The sequence below is a fragment of the Dipodomys merriami genome, unplaced genomic scaffold (genome assembly GCF_024711535.1).
Source record: "Dipodomys merriami isolate MVZ:Mamm:240054 unplaced genomic scaffold, mDipMer1.0.p SCAF_5, whole genome shotgun sequence".
Classification (NCBI taxonomy): Eukaryota; Metazoa; Chordata; class Mammalia; order Rodentia; family Heteromyidae; genus Dipodomys; species Dipodomys merriami.
In genome coordinates, this window is record NW_027206068.1 from 69,908,610 (window position 1) to 69,929,847 (window position 21,238).

The 21,238-nt window shown below is 40.3% G+C and overlaps 2 protein-coding genes across 2 annotated transcripts in view; one reads left to right on the forward strand and one right to left on the reverse strand.

Annotated features, from left to right (window-relative positions):
* Nucleotides 1-21,238, forward strand: part of LOC138809870 (uncharacterized) — a 234,816-nt gene that overhangs the window by 38,290 nt on the left and 175,288 nt on the right. Inside the window, exons 2-3 of the mRNA XM_069996922.1 lie at nucleotides 17,779-17,978; nucleotides 18,833-18,874. The gene's annotated coding sequence lies outside the window, so the exon portion shown is untranslated. The remainder of the gene's footprint in view (nucleotides 1-17,778; nucleotides 17,979-18,832; nucleotides 18,875-21,238) is intronic.
* Tas2r38 (taste 2 receptor member 38) lies at nucleotides 3,878-4,831 on the reverse strand. The gene has a single exon (XM_069997328.1). The coding sequence runs from the start codon at nucleotides 4,829-4,831 to the stop codon at nucleotides 3,878-3,880; it is 954 nt and encodes a 317-aa protein (XP_069853429.1).

Genomic DNA, 21,238 nt, shown 5'->3' on the forward strand with positions numbered 1-21,238 from the left:
TAACTAATGCCTGTAAACCTAGCTACTCAGAGGAAGATTGTGGTTTGAAGCTAGCCCTAGATGGTAAACCAGTGAGACTGTTATTTTCAGTTACTACGAGAAAAAGTCAGAAGTGCTTGCCTTGAGCAAAAATGCTCAGAAACAGTGTCCAGGGTCTGAGTTCATGCTTCAGGACTGGCATACATGCATACACACATACACATACAAAAAAAAAGTACTTTGTTAAAATTAAAGAGAAAAAAATCATGAACTTTTTTCATGTAAGATGAAAGCAGATACATCTTGGAACATAAAAAGTACAAATATGAAAGATAAAAATGCAAATTGAATTTTATTAATCCAGAATTTCTTCTCATTAATTTACAATTAAAAAAATAAAAAGGCAAGTATAGTCTGGGTTAAGTAAATACATATAAGGACAAAGGACACATATATATGTGTATATATGTATATACATCTATATATTTCCATACATACATGATTATGTCAATATTTTGCATATATATTTATACAAATGCCTACAAATCAATAAGAAAAACAGACTTCTATATAATTATGTTATAAATATACATGTAACAGGTATGAATACATATATAAAACATACACAAATACTAAAATTCACTAATAAGTAATCCTATAAATCAGCAATAAAAAGACACCTCAGTGTAAGCATTTAGGCCAACAAATAGCTAATAGTAGAAGATATACAAATGATCACGCTGAACATGAAAATTTGCTACATGTCATTTGCTCTCAGGAAAACACAAATTAAAACTATTTCACTCCCATTAGAATAACCAAAATTAAGAAGACTGACAGTAGGTGTGATGGCACATGGCTATCATTTTATCTACTCAGGAGGTAGAGGTAGAAGCATCATGGGCCTGGACCTGCCCTGGTAAAAGTCAGATCTTAGCTGAAAAATAAGCTAAAACTAGTAAAATGGCTCAAGTAGCACAACACTTGCTTGAGGCCCTGAGTTTAAACTCCTGTACCAAACCTACTAACATCACCAAATTGCTGTTGATGAGAATATAGAGCAACTCTCCTACAGGGTTGACTGGAACAAAAATGTCAGGATCACTTTGGAAAACTCTTCAGCAATTTCTTTTTTAATTTGCTTTTTTATTATAAGTAGTTTCTTATAAAGTTAAACTTGTATTAACCTAATGACATGGTGTTTTCATTCCTAGGTGTTTATCTAAGAGAAATGAAAATTTTGTCCATGGATGAAAAATGTTTATAGGAAGTTTATTGATAATAACTCCAAACTATAAACAACACAGTAACTGATCCTTACTTGTGGGTATATAAATAAGCTGTGATTTATATACTATAGGTGAACCTCCAGTATATAATGTTGAAAATAAAATCATGCAAATGATCATATGACAAAATTCTCTGAATCATGCATTATCAAAGAAATGTAAATTAAAAATACAAGATACCAATACACATCTCTTAGAATGATCAAAATCCAGAACACCAAATATTGGCTCTTGGTCATTGTTTGTGGGAATATAAAATGGTACAAACACTTTGGAAGGAAGTGTGATGGTTTCTTATAAAATAAAACATCCTTTATCATATGGTCCAGTATCTGATTTACTCAGAATTTACTCAAAGTTGTTGAAAGCTCATGTCTAGAAAACAATCTGCACAAGTCAATCTGAAAAGGCTACATCCTATATAATTCTAATTATATGGCATTATGAAAAAGAGTAGCTGTGGAGATAGTGAAAAGACTCGTGGACCAGGCCCTGGTGGCTCACATCTGTAATCCTAGCTACTCATGGGGCTGAGATCTGAGGATCGCAGTTTGAAGCCAGCCTGGGAAGGAAGGTCTATGAGACTCCAATTAACCACCTGAAAACCACAAGTGGGACTGTGACTCAAAGTGGAAGAGTGCTAGCCTTGAGTGAGAGCTCAGGCCCCAAGCTCAAGCCCTACGACCAATAACAACAAGAAACAAGGCTAGTGGGTCCCAAGAGTTGAGGGAGAGTGGGTAGGATGAGTAGGCAGGGCTCAAAAGATTTTTAGGTGAATGAAAATTTTGTATGTTATATTACAATGGTCATTACATACTATTATAAATTTATCCAAGCTACAGTGTGGGGGGTGTTGATAATGGGGGAGGCTGTAGGATGGCTTTGTGCCTTTTTAAAAAATGTTATGGTGAACCTAAAACTGTTCTGGAAAATAGTTTTTAAGAAAAGCTATGGATATAATGTACACCTTTCCAGAGAGAACTTTCACAAAAACAAAGAAAACAAGGGTGGATTCCACTGTTTTCTTTTCTGTGATATTCCTCAGGATTCTCTAGGAAAGTGGAATTAAAAGGAAATGATACATGGTCTGGGAATGTGGCTTAGTGGTAGAGTGATTGCCTAGCATTCATGAACCCCTGGGTTCCATTCCTCAGTACCACATCAACAGAAAATGCTGGAAGTGGCACTGTGCCTCAAGTGATAGAGTGCTAGCCTTGAGCAAAACAAAGCCCAGGGACAGTGCCCAGGCCCTGAGTTCAAGCCCTAGGACTGGCAAAAATATAGCAATGATACAGTTTGGTTTGCTATACCTTGGCTTGGATCATCCGCTTAAAAACTAGGCAGTCTAGTTTTTAAAGACTAAACATTTGGTCTTTCTGGCCTACCTAGAATGTAGCCTAGGCATTGACATTAAAAAAATAAAATTCTTAACTAATCTAATTGCGTAGCCAAGAGTGGGGACCACGGCCTGTGAGGGGAGCCTATGGCAATCTTGGTGTCTACAAAGTGAAAGAAGTCAGATAAAGTCATAAAACTTGTAGCCACGGAGATGAAGAAAAGGCTAATCTATTTGGGAAAACAGAAAAAATTAGGTGGATCCAGAGCAGAAGGTACCTGAAATGAGAAAGCAGTTCTCTTGCAGCACCCACAGCTAGTATAAGTAAGGGCCTCAGTGACCCATGACTTTGAAGTCTTTCAGTATTTGAATGTCTGGTGTTCAAGTTTCTCTTCTGAAATTTTTTAGAAGTTGTTTTGGTTAATTCATATATATATATATGTATGTATATATATATATATATATATATTCAGGAAAACAAAGTTGGCAGAATCTCTGCCTTTTGATTAGGCTCTTCTGGCAGGTTCCTTAACTAGCACAGCTAACAGAGCAGAGTCAGAAGGGTCACAGGACTGTGGAATCCAGGACACTCACTGAACACAGATCTACATTACCTCTCATACAGCAGGTGGAAGTCCATTGGGAGTCATTGTCTTTACAGACAAAATGACCTTTATCTGTTGGATACATTGGCCTTTTAATGTAGTGTCTTTTGAAGCTGGAGCTATGATCATTGTTCTCAGCTTTTCTTTTTCAGATTTTATGTTTCCACGCAAAATGTGCCATTTGAAAATGATGTAATGTCCACAGTAGCAAGTATTTTCAACTATTATAAAAAGCACCAGTTTGGGCAAAGAACCCAGCACCCGTGTTAAAAGCCAGCCATACTGTCTTGAGATTTAGTGGTGATTCACAAGTGGTGATTTCTCATGGTTTAGCTCATACTGAGCAAGGATAATAAACCATAGCACAGACGGAGTTTACCCTGCAGGTCTCACCTTTCAAGTTTGTTCATTATCCCAAACTAAACTACAGAATCAAGACTAGTATAATTGTCCAGCTCACTCAGAGAGTTTTAATTATTAAACCTGTTATTATTAAACAACTGTTATTGAGCAGAGACTTCCAGTTCAGTTTTAAAAACAAATTGGAATGCCGAAGAATCGGAAGATTATTCCCACACATCAGAGGCATATGCAGGATGACTCCATTTGACCTCCAGCCTCACTCAGCACAGTATCTTGGGAGCTGCCTTGTGGGCTGTCCTTACCTTTCAGCTGCTCCGAGCCCAGAGAAGAATGGTCTTTACTGCCCTCCTTAGCTTGGCATTGCCTGAGATCAGGATGGCTGCGTGGCCCCCAGGGCAAGCCGCCATCACCGCTACACAAACCATCACCCCGACCTTGTTGCGCCACAGTATCAGTAACGGAACGGAGATGAGAGCAGCGCAGAAGGACAGCACGTAGAAGCAGAGAAAGGAGACCAGAGATATGAGGGCTTTGACGTGGGCTTCCAGGCTGGGGTCCCCAGAGTCTCTGGTTTGGGACTTCATTGTCCTCAAGTGACTTCCCAGGGAGAAAATCAGCAACCCGGATGACACCAGAAAAGATAGGAAAGGAGGGAGAGACATCACATTGCAGAAGAGAAATGAGTAAAAGAATTGGAGGTTTGGAACTTGCAAACCGAGTTCTGTATCATTCAGGGGTGATCCCACGGTGGCCATGAACTGAGATCTGCCAAAAAAGTCCCACATACAGAGCACAGCACAGACCAAGGATAAAAGCATGGCACCCAGGAGAATGTGGGAGATCTTCCTGGAGATCCAGCTCATCAAGCAGAGCAGAAAGAGGTGGGAGAAACGGGCAATCTTAGAGCAGTAGAGGAGGCTGAGGCAGGCCGCGAGCCAGAAGCTGACTTGGCTTGCGATCATCCAGAGCATGAGGATGGCTTGGTAGCTGTCGTTCAGCGGGTGTTGGATCTGCTGGAAGCAGGTGAGCTGGATGGCGTTCAGAAGCAGCAGCCCATTCAGGAAAAGCCGCGTGATGCTCAGACATAGTAGCACAAGATCGCAGCTGCTCAATGGCTGCTTCTTTACTACATCCCAAAAATTCACCAAGAAAATGAACGCATTGGCCAGGATCCCCACTGCAAACTCCAGAAAGGAAAGAAACAAAAACCCAATCTTGGCTTCAAAGGACACAGTTAAGGATGGAGTCAGGGTCAGCATGACGCTTCTTCTCCAGTTGCCCAATATAGTTAAGACTCAGAACAGTCATCCAGTAGGAAAGGCACCAGGGCCATCCTTTACACAACATCCAGCTCTTACCCTCGCTCTGGCCCAGGGGCTTACAAAAAAGGCTGTGGCAGGAACTTAGAGAGATGTTGCTTTAGCATATCTCTTAGATACACATGAAAGCTGATCTTAAGGGCAGATGACTGATGGTTTGACCTCTTGGGTGATGCAGAAGCTTTTAATAAAGCCCATTTCCTCTTCCATGGCCTCAGAGGGCCACAGTACAGCATCAGGGATGCAAACAAGATAGGGTCAGCTTTCCAATGAGATAGGGTCCAGTTTTGCATGCCCATTTGGATCTGTGGGGGTGGAGGTCGGAAGGAGTAGGATTTGTTTATGGGTTGCAAGAGAAATGGAAGCAGGCAAAACAGAGATTCTCCATGTAGTAAGGTCCTATAGGCTGTCTCTTTCCATTTTCATTTGTTCTATCTCTTCGGTGGCACAGTTCTTTTTTTTTTATTGTGAAAATACTGTACAGAGGGGTTACAATTGCATGGGCAAGGTAATGAGTACATTTCTTATCCAGCATTGTTGCCTCCTCCTTTGTTTTTCCCTTGCCATCCCTTCCCTCCCACCTCCTCAACTACACTCCCCCCATTCTCCCCACCTAAATTGTAAAGATCGTTTTTCAACATAGTGTTTTGTACATCTCATTGTTGCAATGGATCAACCTGTATCCCTATTTAAACAATTTGTTTTTTTCCTTCCCCTCCCCAAATTATACCTACATCAAATACAGTGAAAACAGGGGTTTATGCTGTGAGGGAGGGACATACAAAGCAACAGCAACAACAAAATCACATGGTACCTTATAAATACATTAGAAACAATAGCTTAACATCGTCTTATCTGACCTTTTCTGCTTGTCCCAGACATATACTAGTTACTGCAAATAAGGGAAACCATGAGACCTATGTTTCTTTGGGCCTGGCTTACTTCATTTAATATAATTTTTTCCAAGTCTTTCCATTTCCTCACAAATGGGGCAATGTCATTTTTTCTGATGGAGGCATAGAATTCCATTATATATATACCACATTTTCTTGATCCATTCATCTACTGAGGAGCATCTTGGTTGGTTCCATGTCTTAGCTATGGTAAATAATGCTACAAAAACATAGTTGTGCTGGTAGCTTTAGTATGGTCTTGTTTGTGATCATTTGGGTAAATGCCCAAAAGTGGGATTGCTGGGTCATAGGGGAGCTCTATGTGGAGTCTTTTGAGGAACTTCCATACTGCTTTCCAAAGTGGTTGAAGAAGTTTACACTCCCACCAACAATGCAGTAGGGTTCCCTTCTGGCTACATCCCCTCCAGCATCTGTTGTTATCAGAGTTGGAATCTCAATGTTGTTTTGATTTGCATTTCTTTTATGGCTAGAGAGGTTGAGCATTTCTTTAAGTGTGTATTGACCATTCTTATTTCCTCTTTAGAGAAGTTTCTCTGTAAGTCTTTAGTTCACTTATTTATTGGGCAGTTGTTTCTTTGAAGATCTGTTGTTGGGGGATTTAATTTTTTGAGTTTCAAGTATATTTTAGATATGAGACCCTTGTCTGTTGTCGGTTATTTTTTTTTTGAATCTGTCTTTGTTGTGCCAGACACTGTGTTTGGCAAAAGAGGTATTAATCTGAGCAAAACTAACATCTTGCTATCAACAGGGAGGGAAGGGGCTATGTCTGAAATGGATTATTCCATCCCCACTTCCTTTTCCAGTTTTCCACAAAGCAACAATGATCCTGATTAAATACACTGTAGATCACGTCATTGCTCGGATCAAAATGTTCAGGGCCTCTGAAATGAAGTTTCATATTTTAAAATAAATGTCTATGAATAAAGAATTTAATCATCTTATCTCATTCTTCTGGATTATATTTATAATAAGACATTTTATATTTTTAACATCCCTAGGAATCTGTTCTAACAGACATGGCTGCAATTTCTGAAGTCTAGGTTTTTCCCATCTTCAACAACACCAGATATTTGCTAACCTCTGGCCTTCCTGCATCTCTAATCCTCACTAGTCTCAAAGGAAACAGCAATGGATTTCATGATTGCATCTGAAAAATTCAGGCTAGTTACTCAACAGATGGTTTAGAACTAATCATTCAGAGACTGCATATTATTTTCTGACATTTCCCCCGATCTGGTGCCTCTTACGCACTCTTTCAAATACTGTAATTTCTCTGCTTTTATTATGCTTGATCTTCACAACTCACTCAATCCCTTATCCATTTTGTGGAATGAGTGAGTGTGGAAGGAAAGGTGTTCAGTCTGTTGTATGATGGGCTTTCCTCCTCTAGGTTTCCACTCCTGTTCTGCTTGCTTAGCCTCCGTGCTTTCTGGGCCTTCCCTACCCACTCTGCCCAGCTTTACTTGAAGTATTCTGTAAGATTGTATATCTTGAACAAGGCACTCGAGTTAAGACCTAGCTCTGCCACTTACCCTGTCTCTGATGTTTGCAAACAATTGAACCCATCTCATATATGATAGATAGATGATATATGACAGATAGATGATGAATGGACTGATATGTACACAGAAAACATTCCTTAATGGACTCACATGTTTGGAATGGTGGCTGTATTGGAGTGGTGCCTATTGAGGAAATATTGGTTATGGGTTTTCTTTTTTTTTTGGGTCCGGTCGTGGGGCCTGAACTCTGGGCCTGGGCGCTGTCCCTCAGCTCTTCAGCTCAAGGCTAGTGCTCTACCACTTGAGTCACAGCGCCACTTCCGACTTTTTACTTATGTGGTGCTGAGGAATCGAATCCAGGGCCTCGAGCATGCAAGGCAAGTGCTCTACCACTGAGCCGCCTTCCCAGCCCCCTGGTTATGGTTTTTCTAATGTATTTGTCCTTGATCTTCATTACCCAGTGCTCTTTCCTAAATATTTATTTAAAATATTGCTGAATCCAAGAGTTATTTGTAGGAAATTTGAGGGAGTGGATGGGGTTAGAAGAGATGTGGTGGTGATGGGGAAATCAATGTGTAAAAACCTGCATGTTAAAATCAAACCCTTCTGTACAGCTACCTAAAGATAATAAAAATAGGCATTTGTGCTGTTTCACTTGTTTCTATATGTACTTCATCTTTTCCATGTTTCCTTTAGATTGAAGTTCCTCGTTTATTTGTAAATTGAGGTACTTATCAGTGACTACTAAAAATGTTCTTGTTTCATTCTGGTCTGTATATAGTGTTATCCATAGTTTTTCATTGTATATAATTTCAGAACATTGTGGTTACACTTAATTGATTGTGACTGTCTCCTGGGGTCATTCTCAGCAGGATGTTAACCACTGAAGCATTGTTAATTTCCCTTTTCTCTTCACCACACACCAGGTGGCAGTCTTGTACCAAAGTTTTTATTTAAGATTGCTTGCTTCTTTAAAGATTCTGGGTGGGAAGAAAAACAAAAAACTAAAGAGAAGAAAAGAAAAAAAAATCTGGATGAAAACTAATTGCTCCACTGCACACTGAGATATCTAACCACAGGGCTACAGCCGTTCACATCAAAATGTTAACCTTTATACCAAGAACCAATGAAATCCTTGATGTGTATTGATTTCTTGTACACCAAATTATTTCTTCACAATACAGGCTCTTTCAGAGACAAGTAGCACAAACCCTCTGTGATGTCCCTTTCCCTTTGAGTTATGCAATGGAATGTTTGGGATGACAAAATTGAAATTGGCTGTCTTGCTGGGCGCTGGTGGCTCACACCTGTAGTCCTAGCTACTGAGGAGGCTGAGATCTGAGGATCGTGGTTCAAAGCCAGCCGAGGCAGGAAAGTCCATGAGACTCTTATCTCCAAGAAACCACCAGAAAACTGGAAGTGGTGCTGTGGCTCAAGTGGTAGAGCACTTGCCTTGAGCTGAAGAGCTGAGGGAAAGTGCCCAGGCCCAGAGTTCAAGCCCCTATGACTGACAAAAAAAAAAAAAAAATTGGCTGTCTTCTGAAAACCATCACTCAGGAAGTTAAGGAAAGCAAAGTCACAATGTTAATAATAGAACCCATAGCAGGAACAAAAGCTTCATTTTATTCAATGTAGTAAAAACTCACCATCCCTCTGTTTTTCTCATCTAAACAAAGTTGAGAATTCTGTAAACCATATACATTTGTGTTTGGACTTGGGCTGCTGTTTATTTTGGGTCATTGGAATTGAATCCCTTGGATTAACTTATTTTTAGACAAGTTATTAGCTTGACAGTATGCAACTACAAGTGATATCACATCTCATTCCCTTGAAATACACCAATGCTTCCAATAACCACATAGATGGGCATATTAAATGACATTTATTAAGAAATAAATATATTCTAGATGTTGTGAGGAGCTAAACAAAGGGGATCAGAGGAACTGAAAAGGCCCAGGACTGGTACACACTTCAGGGTGGGGAAAGGAAGGAAATTGTCCACAGAACTTTCTAGAACTAAAGGATTAGCAAGCAACCACCTATTTATAAGAGATGGAATCAGTATGGCCACAAGTCCTAGTAGTTCTAAATTTTAAGGACACACTGAACAAAAATCTAATCTGGAAGAAGTTAAAAAAGCAACAAGATAGCTTAGTATCAAGATAAGTTATCAAGATAAGGTTAGTTTCAACCTACCCATGAATTTGCAGGCTTGATTGTCGAAGACTTGCATTTTGATAAATGATCAGTAGTTTGTTCCAATTCATGAGGTTGGATATTTATAGTATTTATACATCTCTGTAAGATTTCTCTATGAGAGTATAAACATATAACTGAATGTTTATTAGGATAGACAGACCAAGGTCACAGCCAACACATTTTCTCACAGCCTCATAATCCCAGTAGTGACCAACTGTGATGTGGAAACAGTTACAAAATTCCAAAGGCAGAGACACAATGGGGACCTCTCAAACAGCCCCAGAGTTTGGTGGAAAAAATAATGTGTGTGCATACACGTGTGTGTGCGTGCACACACATGCACACACGCGCGCACACTGGGATTTCTTTTTTTTGTGTGTGAAATGATTCAGTGATGGTAGGAGCTGAAGTACAGCATTGCTGCCCTGCCCGCATGTCCATCTCTGGGGGTTCTGACAATCCCTGAATTGGGATAGTACATTTGAGGAGAGTGCATGAGACTTGCTAAAGGGCCTTCGCTTAGAGGGGAGAGGGCAGAGACACTAGTGCCTCAGGACCCTCAGCAGACTTCCATGGTTCTGGGATATCTTGAGATGATCCTCAAGCTAAGAAGTTTAGAGGAAAGGAGGACAGTGGGAGAGACAGAGGGAGAAAAACCTTATCTGCCTGGGTTCTTGGAGAAAAACAGGAGCGAGAGATAACTTGTCTGAAAGCAGTCCAATTGACTTGCCTGTGTAAGTATGTGAAACCAAGTGATAGAAATGGAGAGATCAGCTTGCTTGATATATATACATATATATGTGTATATGTATGCATATACATATATACATATATATGTTTGTGTGTGTGTATGTATGTATATGTATATCTATATATGTATATGTATATATATATATATATATATATATAGTCACGATGAGGGACAAAACAGGAAGTAAACAAGAAGAAATGAAAGGAAGTCTTTACTTCCTGCATTTTAAGGCTTATAAAGCATATTTTTTAATCTACACTTAATTGTCAAAAGAGTATGGGTGGAGTGGTACTAGAATGAGGAGATGAGGTTAAAGATTCTCTTGTTTGGTTTTTATTTCAGTTTCTCTACATTTTTGTTTTGTTCATGTTACTAACTAATCCTGCTTCCAATTATTTCTGGGTCTCCCATTAAGAAAGAGAGTCCTTGTGGTCTAATTGTCACACAAGAAGATGCTGTTTTATAAATTGTTGACCAATTTAAGGACTGGTTGTTTGGGAATTAAGAGTTCATCCCTGGTTTAATGAGCTTTCACACTCACATGGAATCTTGTGACTAGGGACACACGTAAGTTCCTGAGCAAGAAGCTCCTTCAGAGAGAGAGAGAGAGGAAGTTTGAGGTGAAGCCAATAAAGCTGTAAGCCCTTAGATGATATCCAGTGATGTCCTGATTCTCCCTAACACAGCTTAGCCTAGAATAGTAAGGGAATATGGGGTAGCACTGGCTTTTTGATTTTTCCCTCTCTTAAACTAGCCAACATGGGAATTTAAGACATGCCCAGATGGAGACTGTGGTCATGGTGACCCCTAGGCTGCAGAACCGCATCCTAGGGGATGGGGGGAGAGGGAGCAGAGATACAGGCTCATAGGCAGAGAAGTGGCAAAAATGGCGGAGCCCATGCATGGAAGTAAGACACAGCCAACAAATGGAGGACATTTATTATATCTTTTCACATTTGTCCCTGGATGTGAGACAAGAAGAACAGCATAACTACTACTCTCAAAGGCATCACCTCCACTGGGTTCTGTCTATCTCTTAAGAGTATCAAACGTTTTAGCATCCTCTGCTGGGACAAGCTCTCCAACACAGTAGTTTGTTACGTGGGGGACAAACTCCATTCAAACTATACCAAGTCTGAATGGTTTCTTATTTCTGCTGCTCTCCATGAGTCTATTCCATTTTCATTCTGGTAAACAAGTATTTGTTAAAATCCTTCCATCACTGCCTCAGTAACCTTACATGATCCCACAGACCTAGTATCCAGTGAACATCATTTAGAATCTTGTCTCTCAAATCCAAATTTCTGGGAGGAAGAATCCAATTAGTTAAGTTCGGATTATCTGTCCAGTACTGGTCCAATCAGCTTTGATCAAGGGTTGGAGGTATGCTGAGCTACTTTTCCATCAGTGGGCTGTGCAGGGAAGGGAAGTATGGAATAAATGATGGGAGTCTCTTGTGTACAAGATTTGAGCTTAAAGAAAAGTAGCTTTCTCTGAGCAAGGTGGGTAAACTGCCAACTAATAAGCTTTGAGAGTTTCTGTTTTGGAGAATTCATGGTGAATGAACTTTGAATTTGTTGAATGAAAAAACAAACACGAAAACTCAAAAAAAGTTGGGTGCTGGTGGTTCATAACTGTAATCCTAGCTGCTCAGGAGGGTGGGATCTGAGGATCGTGGTTTGAAGTCAGCCCATGACACCCCTATCTTCAATTAATCTCAGAAAAAGCTGGAAGTGGTACTGTCATTCAAATGGTAGAGTGTTAGCCTTGAGCAAAAGGAATCATGCCCAGGCCCACAGTTGAAGCCCCAGGACAAACAAAACAAAACAAAACAAAGAGTACAACAACAAACATTTAGTCTGAAAAGCAAATTTGGAGATCTACTGACTTTAGATCTATGAGCATTAAATTTCCAGGTTGAAACTACATTAGTATAAGCCCAAGTAGTCAACTGTCCATATGATTGACCTTTAGTGGGTGATTTTCCCTAGTTTCTATTTCCTCATTTATAGGTGGGGATTAAAGTAGCCAAAGTATTTAAAAGTATCAAAGAGATGACACAAATTAAGGCCTTCTGTAAAACGCAAGGCACTGGAGAGTTTTATTGCTATCATAAATATTATGTAATGTATTTCAAATAATTCTCCCCTTGAACTCACACCTCTGAGTGCCTTTGCTCTTATCTGTGAAGCAGGGATGAGGAAGAACGAGACAGAGTGCCGAATAGTAGATGTTTCACAAGAGCAGGATATGCTGTAATGCTTGTGTATGTCATTGCTCTTTTCACCTTCCTCTGAACATTTCTGGGTAAAGAAATCGCTCCTAATTCATCCAGCTCTGCTTCTCCCCTTCTAAGTGGCCTGTGATGTGAAGGACTTATAAGTGAGACCAAGAAAAGAAAACCACTTGGCTGCGATAAAGAGGTATAACTTGAAGTTTGTAGACTATAGAAACTGAGCGATCCTTTGTGTGTATTGGGAATGTGCTTGAGTATGTGTCATATGCTGTGATGTTGAGAAAGAGTCTGAAGAAGGAGGGAGCCATGTATACAAAGCAATGAGATGGATCTGGTCTTTTTGGCTGGGGCCTGTAGAATCAGTTTTGTGTATACTCTGGGGAGAATGCACACTTTTAAAACAGAACGATAGGACTTTGTACGTACTTTGCAGATCATTCGGGAAAAGGAAAATATCAAATTACAATAACAACACTGAAGTGCTTATTCTGGCTTCTGGCTTAGCTCTAGCCATGGGCTTCTTTTCATTTTGTCCTCATAACCACACTTCATTGTAATAAACATCTGTCGATGTCGCTTCTGTGGTCCCTTGTGGAGCTACACTGGGACTCCATGGAGCAAGAGAATTAATATTCGAAATACGGACTAAATATGGAAAGAAGCAGATAGTTCAGCATTTCAAGCCCTATGCAGAGAGCTAAGACTACTTGCTCATGTTTATAACAGCTCTGGACAGTTCTTACCTGCTATGTTTTCCTGCTGCTTATGAAACTATTGCATCAAGATGCTAGAATCTCTATATCTTAGCTCCTGTGTGCTTCTCAAACATTGTCTTTAATTTGCCTGTAGGTGTCTCCCAGTTGGTGTCTGATTGTAGCAATTAAAAACAAAAACAGACCCATTGTTCCTTATCTCTGGCCATTACTGATGCTGCTCTTTAGGCATAAATGTCTTTCCTTTTCTCATTTCCTTCCTACTGTGATCTAGTTATACCTTTGGTTTTGTTCCTGGTGCTTTCAGGGTGTGCATTCTCTGCCTGATTGCAACTTACTTCTCTTCTGTATCATAGCTGTTTGGCCTCTTTTATTCTCAGCTATGGGATATGAAGTGTCTATCATATTTCTACTGAAGTGAAACTTGACTAGATTGCCTTTTATTAGTTATCTGACCTCAGGAAACTTATTGGTTTCACAAGTTTTATCTTGAGGGATAATAATAGAAGTCCTCATTGGTCATTTATGAAGAGGAAATGAAAAATGCACATGAATCATTTAGCACAATACCTAGGCACACCATCAATGTTGTTATTCTGATGGTGTCTTTTTTATAGTATGTGTATAAAATGCAGGCATTAAAGTAAACACCTACAGCCAAGTTAAAGACACAGGAGCTAAGATATAGAGATTCTAGCATCTTGAAGCAATAGTTTCATAAGCAGCAGGAAACCATAGCAGGTAAGAACTGTCCAGAGCTGTTATAAACATGAGCAAGTAGTCTTAGCTCTATGCATAGGGCTTGAAATGCTGAACTGTTTCTTTTTTTTTGTTATGCTATTCTATCACTGTATCTTTCTTTTCTTTTAATTAAGTTTTTGTTGTGAAAATACTGTACAAAGGGATTACAGTTATGTGAGCAAGGTAATGAGTACATTTCTTATCCAGCATTGTTGCCCCTCCTTTGTTTTTCCCCTACCATCCCTTCCCTCCCACCTCTGAAACTACCTGACCCCCCCCCCCTGCCCCCCGTGCCTAAACCGTAAAGTTTCTTTTTCAACATAGCGTCTTGTACATCTCATTGTTGCAATGGGTCCACCTGTATCCCTATCGAAACAATTTGTTTTTTCCCTTCCCCTCCTCGAATTATACCAACATCAAATACAGTGAAATCAGGGGTTGTACCATGGGGGAAAGACATACAAAGCAACAACAAAAAAATCACATGGTACGTTAGAAACAATAGCAAGGAAGAAAAACCCACTGTGTCCCTATCTTGGGGTTCATTTTGCTTAACGTCATCTTATCTGACCTTTCTGCTTGTCCCAGACATAAACTAGTTATTGGAAATAAGGGAAATCATGGGACCTATGTTTCTTTGGGCCTGGCTTACTTAATATAATTTTTTCCAAATTTTTCCGTTTCCTAACAAATGGAATTTGTATTTAGTCAGAAGAATATTACCTCTCCTGCTCCATGGAGTCCCAGTTAGGAAGTTAGTTACTTCTGAATTTTCTATTTTTTTTAACTTTTTTTTTTCCGGTCAAGGGGCTTGAACTCTGGGTTGGGCGCTGTCCCTCAGCTCTTCAGCTCAAAGCTAGCGCTCTACCACTTGAGCCACAGTGCCACATCCGGCTTTTTTCTTTTTGCTTTTGTGGTGCTGAGTAATCAAACCCAGAGCCTCAGGCGCTCTACCACTGAGCTACCTTCCCAGCCTCCTCTCCCTCCTCCTCCTCCTCCTCCTCCTTCTTCTACTTCCGTGTCCTCCTCTTCTCCTTCTCCTCCTCCTGCCTTTCTTCCCCTCTTCTCCTCCTAAGTTTTTTGGCTTGAGGCTAGTATTCTACCACTTGGGCCATAGCTCCACTTCCGGACAATTTGGTCAGTAAATGGAGATGAGTCTCATGGACTGATAGGGTAAATTAGACTTTGCCAGAGAACCACGCAGACATCCAGGTACAGAGAACAAAGAAAGGTTTATTCTGGGAAAAGGGGCTGGCAAGACCCCTTCTCACAAGGGAGAAGTAAGAAGAAGCGCTGGCTATTGTCCGAGGTGACCTATGTAACCTAGGAGGCTTAGAAGGGGCTAGCAGGGCTAGGAGGCAGAGACCCTGGTATGTACGTGTGGGCCAGGGGCTTTATGTGGTGGACTAGGATTTATGGCTGCTGTCCAAATAGTAGATAAGGGTCCTGCAGCTGTACAGACCTGAAGGTCACTCTAAGGGGCTCTTGTTGCCTTCTATGGTGGTAGCTGCCAGAGAAGTGCCATCCCAAGGTAAAGGGGGGTGGAGGCTTTACTGCCTTTACTACATGGGCCTAGGGTTGCTTAGGAAGGGAGCATGCTAAGCTGGGGAGAGGGGAAGGAGTGGACTAAGCTAGGGGAAGGGAGCTCATTTCGCTAACATGGACTTTCCTGCTTAGGCTGGCTTTGAACCTTGACCCTCAGATCTCAGCCTTCTGAGTAGCTAGAATTACAGGCACAAACCACCACCTCCTTTTTTAAACCAAAGATTTAGAGCTAAACCTTTACATTGCTCTCATTGGGCAGCATCAGCAATTGTCAGTATGCTGTGCATGGCCATGGATACCAAAGTAGGGGCTCTGTCTCTTTCTTACACCGCAATGACCACCCACTATGCTAGACTGGGAATCTTGAGGTAGAGCAGACTGAAAGGTTGACGTAGTTGAAGAAGCCTGGGATTGAGAGTCCAGGGTTTGGTTTCTAGTCACAACTGTGGCAGAGCATCAGTTAGAGCAATTCCATGGATGTTTACTGGATATTTTTGTAATACCAAGTTATTTACTTGTAAAATTTTGCTCATTTTATACATTTGTTGTATGGGTTCCATTGCTATCTTCATTTAAATTAAGAAAATAGCAGCTTACTTGCCTAAGAACGTCCAGGCTTTGAATTCAGGTCTGGATCTAATGTGATGGCCAAAGTGAGAAAAACAACAAGCAAGTGAAAAATTCAAAACCTGATGCTGATTTTATCTGGGTTGTCAGAGTCAACAATTGCTCACTATGACATGATCAGGATGAGTTGGTGACTTTAGATTTTCCAGATGCCAAACACAACTGTCAATCTAGAATATTACTAGAGCTTATAGATATGACATTATGCTGATATGTTATAACAACAGCTTCTCAGCACTTATTTTTAACTTCTATTCTTGTTTCCTTGAGGACTGGTGAGTCACGGATGTCTCGAGGCAGTGTGCAAGGAGGACTCTGTCCCATCTTGGCAAAGTCCACTTAGTGATGAGGCAGCATTCTTTTTTTTTTTTTTTTTTTTTGGGTCCGGTTATGGAGCCTGAACTCTGGGCCTGGGCACTGTCCCTCAGCTCTTCAGCTCAAGACTAGTGCTCTACCACATGAGCCATAGTGCCACTTCTGGCTTTTTTTTTCCTTTTTGCTTATGTGGTGCTGAGGAATCGAACCCAGGGCCTCATGCATGCAAGGCAAGCGCTCTACCACTGAGCCACCTTCCCAGCCCCAAGGCAGCATTCTTAATCTGGGGTTACTGGATAGGATTCAGAAAGCCCTGTGAACTTGGGAGTGGGTATGTCATAAAGTATGCAATATAATTGGTTTGCTTTGTACTTTTTTCTTAATATATATTTTTATTGTAATGAGACTTTACAGAGAGGTTTCAGTTACATGAGCTAGGTTTCCTATGGAGCATTGTCATCTCCTTCTTTGATTTTCCCCTACCATCTCTTTCCTCCCCACCTTCCCAACTCTTCCCTCCTTCCCACAAAGTTGTAAAGTTCGTTTTCAACATAGTGTCTTGTACATCTCATTGTTACAATGGATGCATTCTGTATCCTTACTTCAGCATTTTGTTATTTCCCTTCCCCTCCCCAAATTAGAAAAATGTATATACAAGATGTAGGACACCAGAATCACATACAGTGACAACAGAGGTTGTACCATGGGGGAAGAACATACAAAGAAACAAACAAAAAATCACATAGTACATTATAAGTACAATAAAACCTCTTGTGTCTCTATCTTGAGGTTCATTTCACTTAGCAACAACAGATGCTGGAGGGGATGTGGCTAAAAGGGAACCCTACTGCATTGGTGGGAATGTAAACTTATTCAACCAGTTTGGAAGGTAGTATGAAGGTTCCTCAAAAGACTTCACATAGAGCTCCCCTATGACCCAGCAATCCCACTTTTAGGCATTTACCCAAATGATCACAAACAAGGCCATATAAAAGCTACCAGCACAACTGTTTATCACAGAATTATTCACCATAGCTAAGATATGGAACCAACCCAGATGCCTCTCTGTACATGAAAGGATCAAGAAAATGTGATTTTATATATATATATATATATATGTATATATATATAAATTTTATGCCTCCAGCAGAAAGAATGACACCGCCCCATTTGTTAGGAAATGGGAAGACTTGGAAAAAATTAAGTGAAGTAAGCCAGACTCAAAGAAACATAGATCCCATGGTTTCCCTTATCTGCAATAACTAGTATATGTCTAGGATAAGCAGAAGAGGTCAGAAGGTATGTACATATAACCATGTAACCTGATGCTTTGTATTGTTGTAGGTAAGAAAACAGAGAAACCACATTTCGAGAGGTTGAATCTTGGAGTTTTTATTAAAAGACCAGCTAGTTGCACAGTGGACTCCTGTCTCAAGGACCAGCAACCCTGAACAGAGCTTGCACCGAGCTTTTAAAGACAACAGCCATGTGCTTGGGTCAAGACCAAGCCTTAACAAAAGCAGACCTTATGTGGACATATTCAGGTACAAGCTCAGGTACCATCTAGGGAAGTGAGGCCTCAAACCTTCCACACAGGGAAATTTAAAGGTTACTCAGAGGCTGCTGATTCAAGCTACTTAGGGAGTTAATCAAGGTAGAATCAAAGCATTCTCTATGAAAAGCTTTCCCAAATCTATGACATCTGCATTTCTCTGAAGCAGAGCTCTCCAGCTCACCTAGAGCTAGGAGCTGCCTTCAATGATTGGCCTCTCTCACCTCTAGGCTTAGGCTCTCCTCCTTACATCATTATCATTATTTTTTTCTCATGCATTTAAAAACGTACTTCTAAGCATATCCATATTGCCAAAGAATCTTCTTCAGCATGAACCAGTTTAAAGACACCTTTTGTCATGGCAAGGAAAAGCCAGAATGATTTGGAAAAACGGTTTCAAAACCATGTCCGTCAATCACAAATCTGCAGATTGTGCTACTAAAAGTGAAGGGAGTCCTGAGCTATAAGGATGTCTCTGGGGGAAAGATCAGAGTTCTACCAGGACATTTATTATTTACTTATTTTTTAAATCGTTCTTATTTTTGTCTACAAATGGCACCAGATCTCTGATGTCTTAGCAGACTCGTGGGCTGTCCTCACAGCAGGGTCTGGAAGGGGTGGAGTGAGTGCTTGGTGGAGTGCTGCTGGTGACTTCTCACTGGGGCCATAGGATGTTCTCCAAAGAGGAAGACGGTGATTACTAATTAACTCACAATTCTGATCTTGGGCTGGAAAGCTGGCAGTAATTTGTACCTGAAAGTAATTAGCATACTCTTGTTAGAGCAATAAACAGTGACCAGAGCATAGGTTGCTTTCTGGCCTAGCACTCTTCTGCTTTTATTATAGGTTGTCCCGCAAGAGTCCAGAAGCCCAGCAGGAAGCAATGAGGTATGTTTGTGAACTGTATATTTACCTCTAAGGTAGAACTTATTTACCTATAAGCTGCAGATGTACGTGTGTGTGTGTGTGTGTGTGTGTGTATTAGAGAGCCAATTTGTGTTTCCCTTTAGTAAGAATGTCATTACTAACTTATCATGGACAAAAATAGATCCCAGTAAACAAGGAAGTTTGCAAATACATGTAAAATTCAACTCATTTCTCTCTTCTGTGTGGTGAGCTGTGAAAAACTAATATTCAGGTGAGGTAACAGGTGGAAGTTCTTTCTAATTGTAGAAATGAGGTAGACGCGAGGAAAAGATGTAAGACTGGAACGTTTTGAGACCTTCTTTGGAAGAGGATTTGGAGCTGTGATTGAGGAGATGGTATTTAGAGATACCATTATAATAGGAGTTCTGGAAACCTATTACTATCCTTAAGAGTTTGGTGGTTTTATTAGTCAAATATATAACTATTTTAGGGAAGAGTCATGTGCAAGCCTCTGTGTGTGTGTGTGTGTGTGTGTGTGTGTGTGTGTGTGTGTGTGTGTGTGTGTGATGTTGTGATGCATGGATGTGTTGGTGAGTAGGGGAGATTTCATGAGAAATCTGGAAGGAGGTCAGGAGAGAAAGGGAAGGACCAATACCTGGACTACTAGTTCTGTGTGACACACAATGAAAGGGAAGGCAAGGAATAGTTGTTGGTTCCTTCCCCTTCAATAGTAAAGAATTGGGTCCTTACTAATTGCTAGGCATCTCCATTCTTCCCCTGCACTGAGGTAGGAAGGGTGATTTATTAGGGACAGGGAGAGAGGTGAAGGTCAATCCATGGGATTCACTGGCTACCAGAGGATACAACGCACGAACAGCAGCTTCTGTGTGCTCTGGTGATAACCAGTGGGCCAGGGGCATGCACAAGAGGGAGGGAGGGAGTCTTTGTTGTGCTGTTCTAGGTAGGAACCTAACGAAGTGGAATGACATTCTGTTCTCTACCCCTTATTTGAGAGTTCTATCACTGTTTTACACTCACTTGTCCCAGATGGCTATGAGGTTATTCCTTCACAAATTAATTTCAAGGAGCTAATAAAATTACAAAGTACCAGATCAGCAGGAGAAACTAAAGAATTCATAGCTCTAGATGAAGAAATTTTCCATTTAAAACTGGTTCAGATGGTTACTATGGGATGTAATGTGCTAAAGAAGATAGATCTTACTTCACTTAATATAATTTTTTCCAAGTCTTTCCATTTCCTAACAAATGGGGCAATGTCATTCTTTCTGATGGAGGCATCGAATTCCATTGTGTATATATATATATATATATATATATATATATATATATATATATATATATATATATATATATACTACATTTTCTTGATCCATTCATCTACTGAGGGGCATCTGGGTTGGTTCCATATCTTAGCTATGGTAAATAAGGCTGCAATAAACATAGTCGTGCTGGTAGCTTTAGTGTGGTCTTAGTGTGAACATTTGGGTAAATGCCCAAAAGATAGGTCCCATGGTTTCCCTTATTTGCAATAACTAGTATATATCTGAGTCAAGCAGAAAACATCAGATAAGTTGATGTTAGGGAAATGAACCCTAAGATATGTATTCAAATGTTTTTTTCTTTTATGTGATTGTTTCTAACACATTTATAAGATGATTTCTTTGTTGCTTTGTATGTCCCTCCCCCACGGTATAACCCCTGCTTTCTCTGTATTTGATGTTGTTATAATTTGTGGAGGGGAAAGGAAAAAGCAAATCGTTTAAATAGGGATACAGGTGGACCCATTGCAACAATGAGACATATAAGTCGTTATGTTGAAAACGAACTTTACAACTTTGGTTGGGAGTGGGGAGGAGGGTTAGAGGGGTGGGGGAAAGATGGGATGGGAAGGGGAAACAAAGGAAGAGGCTACAATGCTTGATAAGAAATGTACTCATTATCTTGCCCATGTAATTGTAACCACTCTGTACCGTATTTTCACAATAAAAAAAAAAGAAGATAGATCTTGTATAACCTGGACCTAGGGTCACAGAAGGATATAGTTATCTTCAAGAGATGGTCCCCCACCTTTTTTTTTGTTCAGATGGGGAAACTGAAGCCCATAGAGGAGAATAAGACTTTTTATCAAGGTCACACAGCTGAAGAGGATTAAAACTAACTCTTAGATCTCTATAGTTTTGGATATGATCAGACTTGATAAACAACAACAATAAAACCCATGTTTATCCAGGAGCTGTGGACAACCTTCTAAATAGGGCTCAGAATTTTGAGGAATATCCATGCTGCCAGGAATATTCTTTATAAGTAGATATTGGGTCTCTGTAAAGCTAACCCTTCCTTTACATTAGCATTTTTACTCTGTAT